This window comes from Pyxicephalus adspersus, chromosome W (genome assembly GCF_032062135.1).
Source record: "Pyxicephalus adspersus chromosome W, UCB_Pads_2.0, whole genome shotgun sequence".
Classification (NCBI taxonomy): Eukaryota; Metazoa; Chordata; class Amphibia; order Anura; family Pyxicephalidae; genus Pyxicephalus; species Pyxicephalus adspersus.
The window spans coordinates 6,540,068-6,559,238 of record NC_092870.1 but is presented as its reverse complement, the minus strand read 5'-3'; the positions used below and the strand labels follow the sequence as shown (position 1 = coordinate 6,559,238).

General features: G+C 38.0%; 1 protein-coding gene across 2 annotated transcripts in view; it reads right to left on the bottom strand.

The window, feature by feature from the left end:
• LOC140342852 (bromodomain-containing protein 3-like) overlaps positions 1–19,171 on the bottom strand; it is a 45,644-nt gene that overhangs the window by 2,493 nt on the left and 23,980 nt on the right. For both annotated transcript variants that reach the window (XM_072429221.1, XM_072429220.1), the window contains exons 4-11: positions 18,003–18,153; positions 16,301–16,453; positions 15,645–15,862; positions 11,897–12,268; positions 10,231–10,359; positions 9,211–9,402; positions 5,394–5,650; positions 376–674 (exon numbers count right to left, since the gene is read on the bottom strand). In XM_072429221.1, the coding sequence (XP_072285322.1) occupies positions 376–674; positions 5,394–5,650; positions 9,211–9,402; positions 10,231–10,359; positions 11,897–12,268; positions 15,645–15,862; positions 16,301–16,453; positions 18,003–18,153 (1,771 nt within the window). The remainder of the gene's footprint in view (positions 1–375; positions 675–5,393; positions 5,651–9,210; positions 9,403–10,230; positions 10,360–11,896; positions 12,269–15,644; positions 15,863–16,300; positions 16,454–18,002; positions 18,154–19,171) is intronic.

The window sequence follows — 19,171 nt, the reverse complement described above, 5'->3', positions numbered from 1 at the left end:
GCTCAACCATAATTCTTTCTTTATAACAAATGTGATAGTGCTATTATGGTGTATTTTAGTTAAGAATTAAAGGACAACTGAAGCATTACATTACTGCTAATTTCGCAAAAGAAACACACCTGGCAAAAATTGTGTAGTTTACTCTACTTAGTGCCTTCTCCCCTAGCCCTGTTGTGCTGCATTACTTCATAAAGTAGTAAGCGTCACAACAAGTAATTTTTACCCCACTGCTCGTTCGACTTCTTGTGCTAATGATGAAATCCTGTAAAATGCAGCAACCTATAGAGCAACAACTGCCACTTAAAGCCAAATTTCTACTTTTACCTGGGGCATAGCTAAATATAAAGAACTATTACAGTTGGAGGGATTACTCACAGAACAGTTTGCGCTGTTTTTTTTGTAAACAAGATTTGACATATCTCTCAAGCTCCCTCAGTGTGGTGGGTTTCAGAGTCTCAAAATCGATTTCTATCTCGTCAGGATTGGAGTCTCTTAGGGATGGCTCCCGGGACTGTATGATGTGAACAACTCTACCCAGTTTTTCACCCGGGAGCCGGTTGATGTCTAAACTGAGTTGTCTCTTTTCATCATAGGTCATGGGGAGACCCTCGTCTTCCTCGTCCGAGTCATAGTTGGCAGACGGAGGCTGCTTCCCTACTTTCTTTTGTTGCTTGCTAGGGAGAAAAAAAAAAAATTAAAAATGAATACATAAAAGTTTAATCTATGTGTTTTGCAGAATCTTAGTCCTTGATAAAAGAAAAAAAACAACAGACTCTACTCCCCATTGGGGAACGGTAGTCCAGAAAAGCAATTACTGAACAACTTTGGGTGGACCTCTAAGAAGGAAAGTGATCTTTCCAGTGACATTGCGCCTCAGAGTTGTGTTTGCTAGTTAGGACAGGGATCACAGATTTCCAGAAAACACAAAGAATAATTTGTCCTATTTGCTAGAAAAAAACAAGCTTTAATTTAAGCATATGACCCAGCAACAGCTTTAATGGCAATCATTTAAACTATGTAAACACAGCCAAATATGGAGACACCTATACACTTCAGATAAAAAAAAAACCCTGAAGAATAACAAATACTAGTATTATGGTGTATCATATCATATATATATGTGCATATTTTATTTAATGCAAGTATTTTCCTTCTACTTTTGAATATTTTAGATAACAAGCCCTTGAATTCATCTGACCAACAAATATATAACCTTAAACTAAGTATTAATAGAAGATGGCAATTCTGAGTCACATTACAGGCCCGCAGGCTTTAGAAATGGGTAATAAAGATAATGCAATTCAGTAGTAGAGTCTCTTAAAGGAGTGGTGGGTCTGTCAGGGGTAAGCATACAAAATCAACTTTGTAGAAAGTCCCCAAGAATATAATCTTAAGGATATCTAAGTCTCAGAATATTTACATTATTGCTAAAATGCTCGATTCACCAAGTATTGGGCATTTCATTGAAACGAATATATAGCTGGTGTCACAGGAATCAACAGGGTGCACTAATGAAAACAGAACTGAAAGGAACTAAACAGACAAAGAACCTAACACTGGATTGTACAAAGGCTACAGTTAGGTCCATAAATATTTGGACAGAGACAACTTTTTTCTAATTTTGGTTCTGTACATTACCCCAATTAGTTTAAATGAAACAACTCAGATACAGTTGAACTGCAGACTTTCAGCTTTAATTCAGTGGGCTGAACAAAAAGATTGCATAAAAATGTGAGGAACTAAAGCCTTTTTTAACACAATCACTTCATTTCAGGGGCTCAAAAGTAATTGGACAAATTAAAAAGCTGAAAATAAAATGTTTTTTCTGTTTTTGCAGCTTAAGGATGGCTTGTTTCATCTGCATGGAGAGCTCCTTTGATGGCATGTTGTCTGTTCACAGCAAAATCTTCCACATACATGCGCCCCCCCCCCCTCCTCAAATCAACTCCAGGCCTTTTATCTGCTTAATTGATAATGACATAACGAAGGAATTGCCCACAGCAGCCCATGAATTAGGGTTTGAGTCAATTGTCCAATTACTTTTGAGCCCCTGAAATGAAGTGATTGGGTTAAAAAAAGGCTTTAGTTCCTCATTTTTATGCAATCTTTTTGTTCAACCCACTGAATTAAAGCTGAAAGTCTGCAGTTCAACTGCATCCGAGTTGTTTAATTTAAAATTTATTGTGGTAATGTACAGAACAAAAGTTAGAAAAAAGTTCTCTGTCCAAATATTTATGGACCTAACTGTATATGATAAACTTTTTTTGTTGTTGTCCGGTTATGTAGCATACCAGGTGAAACTAGTGATTATTTTAAATAATTGGAAATTCCCATACACAAGACACCGATCGTTCATTTAAATCTACAGCTGTGTCACTACAGTTATCACCCAAAGTAGGAAACTCATGGTGTCACCAGGCCCTACATCTTCTCCCAGGAGCAACTAAAGTTCCACTTTAGAAATCTGGCTGCAGGTAGGGCTTTATTGCAGAAAGGGACAGGCAATATCCCTTTTGCAATAGGCATTCTTACCTGCCTGATCGCTGGCTCAAATGTTTATATTTTTAGACACAAGGAAGTAGTAATTAAGTACAAGATAACTTCTCAAAAAAGGGTTTTTGTTGTTAAATGAGTTATAGATAAATGAGTCTAGAAACACAGGCAGAGTGGTTTTCTAGGATGGTTTAACCGTTAGATTTACGGCAGGTTTAAATAATTTGTATTTTTGTACTTTTTTCCTCATCAGTACATTTGTAATGTATTTTTTGTTTGCAATAACATGTGGGAAGGGGGTTTCTGCTTGAGGATATATATAATAAAAAAGCAGGTATTTGAGAACGCTAGCAGAGTAGTGTTCTATTCTATTTGCTGCAACATAACCATCTAGGACAGTGTTTCTCAACCAGCGCTCCTCGACAGCTTGCTAGGGATTTCTTGAGCAATGAGCAGCTTGTGACTCTCAGGTCAATTTAACAGATACCAATGTGGTAATCTTTTTGGCCTTTGGCCTTTTTGGCCATCTGTAAGGGTGACATTCTTCTCAATGGCCAGGAATGTAGAAGACAATTTTCCTGTGGTGGTCAGTAGGGCTGGGAAATTAGTAATTACACTGGGGAAAGGATTTTTGTTGAGTTAAATCGTACACTTGTTGTTTACTAATTTTTGGGTGGTACATCTAGAAATGACCCCAGTTGTTTTGGTATGACATCCAGTTTTTACGAAACAGGGTACCCTCCATTTTTGTCAAATAACAAAAAAAATTTACATACAATGAAATAATAACTTTAAAGTAAAGTACTGTTTATTTAAATTTCTTTTGTTCATACAAAGGATTTATTGTTACTCTAAAAACATTTTTTACAGTAAAACATTTGAAACATAATCGGGTAAGCGGTTAAGGTAAAAATTTACGCCTATAGCTTTTCCTGGAGTGTTCAGTGTTAGGACAATCCCGCCCGATGCTCCAACAATAGTCAGCCATCATATGTACATACCATCTACCCGGATACCGTCCTTCCATGACCTTCAAATCTTGGCGGAATTGTTCACCTTGTTCATCACTGACTGCACTAAGGTTTTCCGGGAAGTTAAAAAAGATGGCTATGCAGAAAATGCACCTTGATGCTCATATTGCAACCAAGATTTAGTAGCTCTCCAAGAGTTTCTGGAAAATTTCTGTGTAATTATTTGCTTGTGTGTTTCCAAGAAAGTCCTTGACAATGGCTTTGAATAATAACCAAGCATTCTTTTCAACTTCTAAAATTGTCCAGATAAAATGTTTATCTTTGATGAGCTGCTGAATCTGTGGACTATCAAACACACCAGCCTTTATTTTTTCAAATGACAAAAACTTTTTCAAAATTATTTACTTGAAACAGTCTCCTTCAGTTGGCAAAGCTTTAACAAACTGCTTCATCAGACCCAGTTTCATGTGCAAAATTGACACAGATGACCCAATTGTGTTGGTGATATTGCAACAACTCAATGACTCTTGTCATGACTATGTCTGGATATTCTTCACAAAGAGAAACTAAATGGCCAATTGTGACTGATCCAAATATATTGCCATTTTGTAGGGCGACACACTTTAAGCTTTGCTTTGAGCTATCGATGAATAGTCGCCATTCAGTTGAGTTATTGATTAGGATTCCCAGTTCCTCCATTAAACCAGGTATGTTATGGCAATACAAAAAGCCACTGTCAGATCTAAAGTACTGCAGAAATGCAATTTCTCTGGCTCAAAAGTATGATACCTTCGTTCCTTTTTCAAGTAAGTTTTCCCACGCAGTCCTGATGCTAGAAGTTCTGAAGCCTTCTTCGATAGTCCCAAATCACGTGCCAAATCACTCAACTCATGCTGATCAAATCCCTTACCAACGGAGTCCTCTTCAATTTCAAACTCTTCATCATTGTTGTCACCTAGTTAATCTCCATGATCATGTTCTTCAAGAGAGGTTAGTGTAAGGAAAACAGGCACCGGGATTTCATCTGAATGAGCAACTGGGCGTATAGCGGATGGTAGACTAGGATACTCTTATGTTACATTTATTTTTCTTGTTCTATCCTGAAGTTTTCACTATACAAAAGTAACAGTCACTGAAATGATCTCCTGGCTCTCGCCAAACCAGGTATACCAAATGGCATCTTACCACGTGTTTCCTTTGTCCACATCCGTAAACCCTAGACACACCTTATGAGCGGCCCAAGACTTATCTTGATCACCAAGTTTAACACAAGTTTAAATGCCAAATAGGATTACTCTACAAATGTGCTGATGTTTGCCGTTTGACTGGGAATGGTGAAACTGCCACAGATATAACAAAATTAATCAGGGTTGTTTAGGCACTTACGACGAGAAACCACAGAGCCAGACATCTGAAAGAAAGGAAATACGTGTGCAAGTAAAAAAATACATTTTGCTTATTCACTACATAGGGCAGCGCACAACCTCTGACTACACTGTCCTGCGTGTAAATGAATAGCCTATACAAATCCACGGTACAGTAATCGCATTAATATAAGCAGTAGAGAAAAAACCTGACGTGATAGAAGAAAACTAACTGCACTTTCAGAATCAGCATATCTTTTTAGTGTAAATAAGTTTAAAAATTGAAGTCAACAAAAAATTTGTTCAAAATTGTTCCCCAGTGTTATAGAAGGGTTCTCTAAAGACCTGAAAGTTATTTAATGGGCAGTAAGAGCCAGTGTTAAAGTCAGTTACCCATAGGTCGAGAAACACGTATTTAGGATGTTACTTACATAAAAGATATAAAACTTGGAAAAGCTATGATTTAATAGGTTATAATAGACATACTGTAGTTATCCAGTTCCTATGTGGATACAAGTTAGCAAGAATGCAGCTAAAAATTGTTGGTAATTACTCTTGTCCTGACCTATTGGGTGCAGGTGCCACTGTAATTGATGCAGAGCTGGCTGTCGTGCTGTTCGCTTTCTTTGTGGGAGCTTTCTTAGGTGGAACAGGTTTGGCCGGCTGGGCTGGCTTAATCTTCTTCTCTTCCTCCATTTTTACCTTATGCTTCTCTTTCCCTTTTTCCTTGTCTTTATCCTTTTTTTTCTTTTCTTTCTTTTTCTTTGGTTTGTTGACTGGCGCTTGTGACAACGCGGCAAGTTGCTCATGTACAGCCTTCAACTGGAAAAAAAAGGAGGGTAATTGCTACATCATAGGATTCAAATCCTCATGAATTGCCAAAAAAATGTCCTTTCTTGGTAAAACAGAAGACTGAATGGGAAAGAAATATAATATAAAAAAAACAATTTCATGACTGCTAACAGAGATGGAAATAATCCTGAAAACCGCAGGCTGACCAACACAAAAGACTCTTACCTTGCAACAAGCAACGTTGTCAGCATGCAGTGTGCTCCTTTAATCTCCCTAGCCGTAATCCTAACTGCGGATCGGGGTTAAATTTCAGTACCAAAAGCGGTAACCCTGAGCCCACCCGGGGTGGAATTGTAAAGGGAATTGTAAAGCTTACCTGGTCCCCACAACCCCGTTGCATCCCCTGGCGATGACAGGCAGGCATGGGATGTGCGAGCGTGCAGCTGGGGGGCAGTACCTAATTTAAAAAAAGTATTTCTAAATTTACCGCTTTGACATTGAAAAATACTGACATAATCAGAACAAGTGTGGCTCAGGGTTTATTTTCAGTGTCAAAAGCGCTAACCCTGAGCCGCACTCGAGGTGAAATTGCCAGGAAGTTTTAAAGTCCTATCTGGTTCACACGTTCCAGCGGCGTCCTCCAGTGGTTCCAGCTGCGTCCTCCAGCGGTGCCGGCATCTGTTTCCCCTGGCGATGCTGGCCGGGCATCGCCAGGCTACACAGATGTTGACTGGCATCTGCGTCCCTGGCGTGTAAACGTTGGCGGAGACGAGGCCAGGGGAAGCAGATGCTGGTCGGGCATCTGCTTGTGAGCCTTTGGCTGTAGGGCAGGACCGCGAGACTGGTAGTCATGAAATTTAAAATAATGAATATTTTTAAATGTACCGCTTTAACATTTAAGAATACTCATTATTCAGATCGCCAGGGAGGTTAAATGGCCATTTGACCATTTATCAGATCTGCCCTGTTGATTCTGCCAGAATAATCTCCTGGGGAAAAAAACACTAATTCAAGTTGTTTTACATTTATGTTGCTTTACAACATTGTAAATAAACAAATTACAGATATGACACAAAACCATTTTATTCAACAGCTGTTTTTTCCGGCATTCTAAACTATACCTCCAAAAAATAAATAAAATTGTTGTAAATAATGGCACATGTTGGGAAAAAAATTAAATCACTAAGCAATGAGGAAAAAAATATGGAATCAACCCAAAAAAATCCACTTTGTTGCACCTTCTCTGGCTATTTTTTGACAGTTTGAACTCTTTGGGGCATGGACTTCACTAATGAAAAAAATAATCATCAGACAGGTTCCAAATTTCTTGTAGAGCATTTGACAGAAAATCTTTATAGGATTGAGTCCTGTTATGGATCTTCCTCCATTTGGCTTCTCTTACAGTTTATCAAAGGGTTTTCTTTCACCAACAGGGAAACTTTGCATGGGTTTATAATGGTGCCAAATTTCAACACTAACAACAAAATATATGTTAAAAAAAAAACAATTTGTTATATGCAATTTATTATACAATATTATAAAAGCGTATCACAAAACGATAAATGCTTGCAAAATCAAATAATGACAATTCAGTAATCACATGATTTGTAATGATACACAATAACTTTTACAGTCCTTAACGGGTTTCACCAATAGGTTTCATCAGAAGGACAGAACATCATTAGTACCACATCTATGTATTTGTTCAGATAGTGGTTGATGATTAGGTTGGTATTATGTAATTCAAGCATTGATGTTGGAAAGCAAGATTATTTGTTTAAAATCCATACTGTCCAAAACACTATGGGGTCATATCACTCTTAACTGCACAATAAAGTCTGTGTTATGGATTTTGCAAGCATTTGTTGTTCTGTGATACGTTTTTATATTATTGTATAATTAATTGCAATTAATTGTTTTTTACCATATATTGTGTTGTTAGTGTTGATATTTGGCACCATTAAAACCCATGCAAAGTTTCCGTTGGGGAAAGAAAACCCTTTGGTATTTGTGAGTATTAGGGTGTGGTGCAATGTAAACAATTCTTCCATTCAAAACTTCTCTTACAGTTTATTAACAATGAGCCCAAATGTTTTTTATTTCTCTTGTTGTACTTTTTCTAGGCACATTGTTTGAATGAATTATTTATCCTGATGTCTTGCCGAGTTTACGTGCATGTTTCCCCTTTCCAGCTTTCCATTTTGCTTGTACTACCTCTAAGTTAGGCTAAGTACACATGTGCAATGGTTCCCATAAGATTGGCTCAGGACTGAAATCGGACGAGAACCTTGCGTGTGTACAGTGCCCATCATCCGAATGACCGTCATGGCGTAATGGAAGTGAAGAGGGAGAGAGAGCAGCGGTGTGCTGCTCTGTCGTCGCCCTCCCCTCTCCATAGAGTATGCACTGTGCAGTCATTAGTCGTTGGAAAGGATCGTGAAAGATCCTTTCAAACGACAATTATTGCACGTGTGTACATACCCTTAGTCCAGGTGACTAGGAACCACCACCATCTTTTGCCACGCTCCATGTTGAATTATCTTGTTATCAAGTTTTTTGATCCTTTCCATTGTTTTAACAGAAAGCTCTCATGTTTAGGTCATGTTTCCTTTAGTTAGCCAGGCACAACAGCTGGTTAAGGTGAACAAGCACTCTTAACTGTAGAATAACATGTCCATTTAAACTATTAACCAAGGTGATTTCATTTTTTTCCTGTGCTTGATCCAAACAAAAAATGTGCAGTTAATTACAACAAGTCGTGTCATATCTGGGACAAGTACCGTTGACAAATTTGCTACAAATTAAAAGAGATGAATCAAAGTCCTCTAAGAGTAATGATTCCATAATCTTTGCCAGAAGTGTAAAACAATGGGAAGGCATGTATTGCAGAGATGTACTGCACATGGAGTTGTTTTTTTATTGGTAATATTTTGCTCTCTTTTCACGTATGTGACTACATGTTGGAACTTTGCAAATATTATTGGTAGTGGATGGCTGTTGTATAGTGCCTTTATGGCTCAAATATTATGAAGTTCTGATCTGAGATTTGTAAGGATCTAGAACCATTTCTTATGAGAAATCATCATTAATACTATACATTACTTGCAAAATAACTCTTGTTTGTTGCTGTTCTTGTATTACACAGTTTTGGGTTGGCATACGACCCGTGAGGGCATTATTCTCTTTGTCTTCATATATTTTGCCACCACATATATATTTGCTACTGTTTACTGTTTCAAAACTGCTGAATGAAAAAAAAAAACAAAAAAAAAAAACAATATTTTCAAACAGTAGATCTGTTCATTCACAGGTCGAGCAAAGATTAAGATTTTCCAATAGTCTACACCATCGAAAAATTAAGATCCTTTTTAATTGTATGACAATTATGGATTTTTGTTTTTTAAATCAGCATTCCATTTTCATGCTGTCAGTTTACATAAAACATTTAGTTTGGGTAAATTTAGTATTTCTTGCTACAGTCACTAAACTGGACTGCCTATGTTGTTTTAGGCAGTTCCTGAATTGATTAAATGAGCTGCTAAAAACACAGAAAAAACCCATAGAGTTTTTGCAAAGCATTTTGTCCCTACCTGCTCCTGGAGTTCAGCCAACCGTGTGGCTCGCTCTTCCTCAGAGTCCGAGCTGTCAGTCTCAGAAGAGCTTTCCTCACTGGTGTGACTGCTCTTTACGTTCTTACTGACCACTAGAGCGGGTGCTGGAGGTGGGGTGGGGGCCTCCACAGGCTCATCTGGCATCTTTGCAAATCTCATCTCGAAAACATCCTGTGATAAGAACCAGAAATTGCAACAAGAGCCCAGAATATCTGTAGAGCACATATTGGTATAAGGAGGGAGAAGGGAACTGCCCAAACATGGAGAAAAAAAAAGAACAAACAAAAAACACATGCTTCCATGTAGTTGACTTAACTGCCAGTTAACATTACGACCTGGGCAGAGGTTAATGCTGAGTTGTGTGACCCAAAGGTACAGAATGTCACAAACTGTGTCAGCAAATATTAGAGTTGAATTCAGGTGAATAACTACAGTTGGTTTGGGTTTAGAATTGACAACAAGCTTTCTGCCAGCAAATCAAAAGGAAAACAAGCTCATTCGGCAATGGCATCTAAACCTCTTCAAGAGTCTCTTGACTCTTTAGGAGGAGCTGAGTAAAATCTTTATAGAATAGTAATTTACAAAAAAAAAAAAAAAAATTGGAAGTTTGTATTTCTTGTGCCCCCATTATTCTAACAATTACCCATTATGTAAATGTAATTTTTCTGTGAAGACATTTATTTAATACACCCTATAAAACCTAAATATGTACATGATAAAATGGCTGAAATGGAAATGGCTGGTTAAAAAGGAAAGCATGTCAATAACTAGTATGGGTAAAAGTAATCAAACATGGATATATGCATATAATTAGGAATTATGGACACCTAAAAAGAAAAAAAAATAATATAAACAAACTAGCAAACTAGCATATAAACAAACTAGCATATAAGCAAAGCAGCATAAATTCTGGTGCTTGCAGTTTCTGTAGTCATATAAGCTACACTGTTTGCAAAAGGCTGACACCTGTAGTAAACCATGTGTTTGAGTGCCAGTCACCTGCAATTTTCTGGCCATGGCGACCACCTCATGGTCAGGTGGGTTATACTTGTAACAGTTTGAAAACATTAACCGTATATCGGCAGCAAAGGCTTGAGGATCTTGATATTCCCGAGCATCCATTTTTTTCTACAAAGAAAGACACAAAACATAAATTGTGACATTACACCAAATGGTAAGTGAAAAAAAAAATCATGAAATTATCTAGTTATCAGGGTTTTTACTAATAAACAAATTCAGACCTCACAGTGCAAAATACTATATTTTATTCAAGTCTCCTCCAAATAAAACTTCTCTAAGCTACAAAGAGGGACCCACTATACTGTAAAATCAGAAATCATTCAGCAGTGGTCTGACACTGAATCCAAGCTTTCATTCAGTTATTGGAATGCTCCTGGTAGATTGGACAGCACTAGCCGGACTCAGCTGAAGAAGGGTTTATCAGGACTGTTCCTACACAATGGTTAGATCATAATTTTCTTTTCAGCTTTAAATAAAATAAAGTTTATGGGCTTTACAGCTCTTTTAAAACATATGTTATTAGATAAATGGTTTATTTTAGACAACTTTTACCAACAACTCATTTTTAAAATTATATAAACATATGTAAAGCCCTGAAGGATGACAACAGTAGAACCCCTAAAACATATCACAATGTTTTTACTTAGGAACTTTTCAAAAAAATAAATAAACAAATAAATAAAATAAAAAAAAAAATCATTGGATCATACGTTATAGTTGCCACGTTCTCACCTCAAAACAACCCAATTTGGGTAAGCATTTCTTGCAGCATGGTTAAAATTTGAATGAATAGAAAGCATTCAAACTCTATTTAAATAAAAGACACAAAGAAAATCCAGTACTCCACGCACACCCCATAATAACTACTTTAAAATATGTGTCTAAAGAGTCAAGAAGTGGGGAGCACACTTTACCACTTTGGTGTATAAATAGCAGATGCTTCTTTTATAAGATCATTTATACTGCCCTACAGTAAGTGAGATTTCAATGCTTGTAGTTGGGAATAACTTCATGCACCATCACAGCCATATTAAATTACCCTGAGCGTAGCAGTCTTGATCTTTTTCTTTTTTCCCCCAAATTGTGTGGGATTTTAAAATAGCCATGTGTGGGTATAACATTATGCTGGCCATAGACAGAGCACGGTTTAGGCAAAGTAATTAGAAACAAAACCTTGCAAAGAAAAAGTGTTAAAAAGCAATTAGATTTTCCACTTATTTCAGAGTTTCTTTTAAGTGGAAAAAGTTTAGCATCAGGAAGGGCTTTAATGCAGAAGGGGACAGGTGATGTCCCTTTTGCAGTAAGTATTCTTACCTGCCTGATAGCCATTTCATCTGTCAAACTTCACGGAGTTCAGTTCAGCATTGGCTGCCAGGATACCTGGCAGATCCTGCCTTCCCCGGTGGATGCCTGGAACTCCCATGCAACCGTGCGGGAGTTACATCATACCAGCCCAGCCCATTAAGATGACCGAGGATCAGAAAGCTAAAGTAAAGGAAGAAGATGGCAGCAACCTCGGCAGGTAGCGGGAACAGGTAAGTATCTCATGGGTTTGGTTTCCTATAAAGTTCTAGTGAATAGAACCTATTAACATGGAACCCAGCTATTCAAGATAAAGGCTCCAGCAAAAGTTGGTTGTCCATACCTTAACAGTACTAAGATCCATAGGATGTTTGATTATATCATGATAGTCATGTAACTCTAAAGCTTCAGCATCCACTGGTTTGTAGAAAGGCCAGGCATAAGCACCATGTTTCTTGGAAAGCATCTCCTTCAGGATACTGTCACAGTATTTGAGATGCTCTGTCAGTTTGCCTTTTTTCCCAGCATGCTGTTGGATATCTCCATCCTCCAAGTCCTTCTTTGGTGGCTTAATTGGGCGTCCTGTGCTTTCTCGTCTGTTGGCCACTTTTGCTTGCTTGGGATCATGTAGGGGGACAGGAGACTCACTACGGCTGGCGGTTATGGCAGAGGTTGTGGGGGTAGTGGTGTCTGCTTTTCTCTTCACCCCTTTTTTCTGGAAGAAAAAGAATTAGGTTGAGATTGATTTTCATTTTGGAGATGTTGTATCCCCTATGTACAGTAATATCAGTTCCTAAAACGTTTGGAGTTTATCAGTTAGCCAACCAGCGTAACTTTTTCTGTGCATTGATAATTATAGAATGGGACTGCATAAACGCAATGTCCAACAGTTTTTGTTTTCTTTTTTTTCGGACAAGAAAACGTAGGGCTGTATGATCTACAATACCAGTCTTGTTATATGTATTGACTAATTTCCCCTACTAAGAACATGTATGGTTGCTATAACGTATAACCCTCAGTTTTCCATTATTTGGAAAAATCAAAATGTCACGAACAAAAAGACAAAATTTTTCCTTCAAAAAAAAAAAAACATATATTCATGCAGTATGAAAATGCCAACATCATGCCACAGAACACAACATAGAAGATATTTCAAAAACAAAAAAAACAATATCACTGTGCTCCTTTCTAATATCTAACATCTATTTATAATATAAACACCAGCTGCTGGAAAATAAAAAAATACAAGTTTACAAAATAACCAATAGACCTATCAATAGTCAATTGTGTAAGACCACAATCTTCAATATATGCGGATTATGATCTTCTGTGCAGTATTTATTATATTTCTGTGCACTCTAATATCCACCACTATTGTATGGCATTTTAAGGAAGACAAACTCGTCAGAACATATGTGACCACTATGTAACTAGTAGATCTATTATCTCCACCTTATATGGTCTTCGTGGTAATGCCACCTCAAAACATCCTTCTATGTACCTCAAAATATAAAAAGCACTCCACATAGTTTAAAAGCACTTTTATTATTATATTAAAAAAGACAGTCTCCAAACACTACAGTAGATAAAATCTTGCAAACACTGCAGAGTTTAAATTTTTACAATTGACTATTGATATATTACAAATACAAATTTGTATTTTTAGAACTTTGTTTAAACATATAACCACAGTAAGTAAAATATATCAGTTAGGGCAGCAGATGTTTCATTCACATGAAATCCCAGTGCCGGTTTTCGTTACACTACCTCTCTTGATGAACATGATTATGGTGATGAACTAGGTGACAACAATGATGAAGAGTTTGAAATTGAAGAGGACTCCGTTGGTAAGGGATTTGATCAGCATGAGTTGAGTGATTTGGCACGTGATTTGGGACTATCGAAGAAGGCTTCAGAATTTCTAGCCTCAAGATTGCGTGAGAAAAACTTACTTGAAAAAGGAACAAAGGTATCGTACATTCGAACCAGAGAAATTGCATTTCTGCAATTAACCCTTTAATTAAGTACTTTAACCCCCCCCAACAATGTAATTCCGTCAGTTTTTTGATGCAAAAAGTGATCCTAATTTTTTTGCATAAAAAGTTTTGTTTATATTGTGGGCCTGTTTTCTTAGGATTAACTCCCGGGTATGATAATTATATTTATTATAATATAATCATAAATTATAAAATAAGAAATTATAAATAATAAATTATAAAAAATAATGAAATAATAGACCACAAAAATGTAATTTATCAAAAAATATCAAAAGGTCAGGCATTATAGTGGGCAAAATGTAAGTCAGAGCACTGGGCAATGATGTTTGGTACACTAAAATGTGCACCTTTATTTTTGTGCATCGCATCTTCCGGGTGATGCGAACAGCAATAGTAAATTCCGGGGGTGGTGCCAGCGGTGATTTCCAATGTAATATTGCTGCTCGCATCAGCAGTTAGATGTGATGCACAATGCAGAAGTCCTGCATTGTGCTTCGCATCTAACTGCTGATGTGAGCAGCGGCGTGGCCGGGACCCCGGGTGGTATTTAAAAGCAGATTACTCGGTAATCTGCTTTTAAATTTCCCGCCCTGCCATGCCCCCTAATTCAGAAACGTCCTGGCATTACAGCGGGACCATTACATCGCTGCTGGATCGCGGGGGAAAGGTAAGGGTGGCATCTAAACTTACCCCGAGTGTGACTCGGGATTACCACTTTTTGCAAGTAAAATCCACCCCGAGTCACACTCGGGATTACCGCTAGGGGGGTTAAAACTGACAGTGCCTTTGTGTATTGCCATAACATACCTGGTTTAATGGAGGAATTGGGAATTCCAATCTATAACTCAACTGAATGGCAACTATTCATCGATGGCTCAAAGTGGAGCTTAAAAAGTGTGTCCTCCTTCACAATGGCAATATATTTGGGTCAGTACCAATTGGTCATTCATTTTTTCTTTGTGAAGAATATGCAGACATAAAGAGAGTCATTGAGTTGTTGCAATATCACCAACACAATTGGGTCAATCTGTGTTGACCTTAAAATGGTATGCTTCCTTCTTGGTCAGAAACGCGGACACCAAGTATCCCTACTATCTGTGCATGTGGGACAGCAAAGCTCATGAGAGGCATTGGGGGGAAAGGAATTGGCCTCTAAGATCTGCCTTAAAACTAGGTGATCCAAACATTCTACATGAGCCACTTGTTAATAGAAAGAATATTATATTCCCGCCTCTGCACATGAATCTGGGTCTGATGAAGCAGTTCGCTAAAGCTTTGCCAACTGAAGGAGAATGTTTCAAGTACCTCATTTTGGCATTTCCTAGCCTGTCATTTGAAAAAAAATAAAGGCCGGTGTGTTTGATGGATCACAGATTCAGCAGCTCATCAAAGATGAACATTTCATCAGGACAATGTCAGAAGTTGAAAAGAATGCTTGGTTATTATTCAAAGCCATTGACAAGGACTTTCTTGGAAACACACAAGCACATAATTACACAGAAATTGTCCAGACATTCTTGGAGAGCTACAAAATGCTTGGCTGTAATATGAGTATCAAGGTGCATTTTATGCATAGCCATCTTTCTAACTTCCCGGAAAACCTTGGTGCATAGCAGTATTCACCACTGAATGTAAACAATTGTTACATGGAAGAATACGCACCACACGTTTCCCTTAAACTTCAATGACTGGGTGATGTTTTTAACTTCTCAATTTTCACTGATTTCCTTATCTGTTCTAGTACTTCAAAAATTCCACATAAAAACAATAATTTAACAGAAAAAAAGGTCAGATTCTAGTCATTACAGTATCTCTAGGCAAAACCTAATTTTTAGGCTTGGATGGAGTGGCATTATTGTAGAGATTCGCCATCCATTTGTCCTGCTAAAAGGATGAAAGGGGAAGGAAATCCAAGGCCTTGGAGCATAATCTGAACATAGGAGAAAGGAGGAGAAATCTTCCAGTTGAGCACGTTTATAATAAGAAATAATGAAGTAGCTCCGCAGGTAAAAACATTCTAGTAGTATAAAAATGGTTAGTACAGTACAAAAGCATCAATCATTAACAGGCTATATACTTCTATAATTAAATTACCTTAATGACAGGAGGTGCTGGTGGGACTACTGATGCTACTGGAACTGGGGCAGCTGCAGGAGACTGTGGTACTGTAGTGGCAGTTGAAGGGTTGACGTTTGCAGGTATGGTTGGCACAGGAGTGGCAGCGATAACTGCAGTCTGGGAAACTACAGGGGCAATATTTGTTAGCTGAACCATTGGACTCACAGTAGAGACAGAGGAGCCTTGTGCTGCAGCTGTAGGAAATAGTTAATTTTTTTTTTATTTTTTATAAAAATATATTTTTTTCAAACTAATGACACTTTTTACAAGTAAAAAAATGTTCACCACAGCCATTTCTGGCTTCTCTACAGGGAAGTAGGATAACTTATGTAAAAGAGTACTGATATTTACACATACTTAATTTATGTATATATTTACACACCACACACAACAGTAGCAGAACATTTAAACTTGATGAACAGTGTAAGGAGTTATTTTCCAAAATACATCTGACTTTATGCCTATGCCATTTCTCATAGATGCTTTCTAAAATGAGAAAACCCAGTAGGGTACACATGCATAAAAGTTTTTTTTTTTTTTTTTTGGACAGAAAACTTTGTCATTAAACACTTGTTCATCATCACTAAACAAAACAGAGACCTCATGCAGAACCATTTTAAAAGTTAGGACACCTTTGTATCGCTCCCGTTGCCTTTCCACAGGTGGATAAGCTCGTCTTCCAGAACTGCGTTCCACCACGGTAGGTTTGGGGGAGGTGCGCTCCACTACAACTGGCTTGGGAGATGGATGTTTTTTCTCAACGTTTTTTTCTTTTTCTGCGATTACTGGAGAAAAAAAAAATTATCTTAAAAGGACACTATCATTTGCTGAATGGTATATTAAAACGCCATACTTGATCTAAATAAGAAATGAAGATCCGCTTTAGATGGTTGGGGCTCTTCCCCACATTACCTACTATGCGTAGGCTAAAAAGGTACCTCATTGCAGCTTCTGCCCAGTGACTTTGGTTACGTATGGATAGGAAGTGGTAACCACATAAGCTCCCAACCATTCGTATAAACCTAGCCTAAAGTATATGTGGCAAGTGCAGATCACTGGGGGGGGATCATCAAAGGATTGATTCCTTCACGGTGTTGATAAATTATAAGAGTATCTACTGATTGAATACATGGATGCTAAAATAGTTTTAGGTTTCTTTTTCATCTGACTTCATTAATATTACAGGCTTAGAAGTATAGAACGTGCAGTGTTGGGATCTACCGAACAACAATGTTCTGCTTTAGCAGAATATAGTTATAGCGAATGGCTACTTCATGACTGCAGAGACAATTTAAAAAATAATGTCACATATTACATAATAGTGCCCCTTTAACAAAACAGACTAATTCAGAGGATACCAAAACGCATAAACTTATGAATATTCAAGAAATAGAACGAAGAAAATTTTTTAAAACAACCTCAGACACAGCTTTCATTTAACCTCCCTAGCGGTTCATTTCTTTCCGGTTTTATATGTCTAAAAGCGGTACATTGTTTTTCATGAAAATTTATTTTACAGTAAAATATAGTATAATAAAGTTTCAAACACAAAATCATGTAAAAACAATAAATTGAATAAATTAAAAAATCTATATATTAAAAAAAAAATACACATTATACTCATACTATTATATATACTGCAAAATAAATGTTTTTGAAAACAATGTACTGCTTTTACACATAAAAATCCAATGTATTGCATTCAATACAGTTATTTTGTATTGAATGCAATACAAATGGATTTCCCGGCCCGCCGGCAACGTACACGCACAGACGTCACCGGGAACTCCCCGGTGACTCATCGGGTGCAGAAGCAGGAAGAAGGAAGTAGAAAGAAGATGGAAATCGCGGCGCGGGACGCCGGCGGATCAGGTAAGGCTCTATTTACTATTACCTTGCCATAGGTTTGTTTACATACCCCGAGTGTGACTCGGGGTTACCACTTGTAGCAACTTTTTTTCTACCCCGAGTCACACTCGGGGTTACCTCTAGGGAGGTTAATGTGTATTATATTGGATTTAAACCCCAACCAATTATAAAGAACTTGCTCTTTCTGGATAAATTGCCAGAATCTTACAAAACCATTAGAACACATAGAAGATGCAATAATAAACAGTTTAGTGCCTTGACTTTCTCTGGGTGTTTTTATTAGCATATATTATAAATACACGATAAATATACGAGCTGGCCCTAAATATTCATTCATTTTCCTGAATACAGGATGCTGTGCACAACTGCAAACATAAATGGCCTACATTTGGCCTAAAATGCAAAATGACTAGTTGATGCCAATGTCGTCATCCCCCCCTCCCCAAGACTCTACTGAAAAAATACCTTGAATTTGTGCCACTGGTGGGGTTGGCTTTTTCCCTTTTCCTTTTGGAATTGGGGGCAGCAATTCTACCTCCTCCTGGGGCATCTGTGCCACTTTCTGCAGGAATATCTTCTCCATGGCCTGGGCCATTAATACAATGTCATCTGTAGACTGAGAAAGATAAAATGGTTATGTTTAGTTAGCAACATAAAACACTGGGAGCCATGTTAATTGATGTGTATATTACTCATAAAAACCACATTTCCCCTGTACTCTATACAAGCATTAGGCTGCATACCAGCTAGAATGTGAATGATTGCTGCAGGCAACATAAATTTTTATCAAAACGAAAGAAAAGTAACAACTACATTAAGTTTTAACGCATTTTAAGTTACTAGAACAAATGTAGTCACTACAAATAGCTAACGTTTAGTGAATATGTAGGAATCATATTTAAATGAACTTTTGGTTAAAAAGATGTTTCAGGAGGCGAGGCCTGGCGCATGGCTGAGTAGGACGCGTGCTTTGAGCTCTCCCGTCCGCGGCCGGCATTTTCAGCTTTCCTGCAGCTTTCTTTTCCTCAGCACACAGATGGAAAAGCATGGACACCAGGACTCTGGTGTCTCCTCCTGTGGTGCCCGATCCCGTGAGATTGGCTTCAGCTCCGGCCACGAGGAGCCAGAAAGGAAGCAAGATAGCACCGACTGCAGATCACCCGGCAGCCTTAGATCCCCCTGCTGCAGCAACTCCACAGGTGAGCCCCTCTCCTTGGCACAGCAGCCCCAGAGATCCTCTCTCACAGACCCCCATGGCTACAAGCTGCCTCACAGGGGCACCATCCGCACTTCAGCATCCTCAGTGGGACTTGGAAACATACTTGCAAGCCCACCCCACTAAATCTGATTTAGAGAATATGGTTCAAAGGATGCAGAGCACTTACAAATAAGAAATGGGAGAACACAAGAGAGATCTTGGGAATAGAATTGAGGAAATTGAAAGTACAACAGATTACCTAAGGGGCCACCTCACTGAAAACACACTGAGGCCCCTAAATGCTCACTCCACTCTCCTACAACAAATCATCTATCAACATGACAATCTTGAAAACAGGAATAGGCGCAATATTATTAGAATAAGAGGGATCCCTGAAAGTATTGGCACTGATCCCAGCGGTAACTGCAGTGTTTAA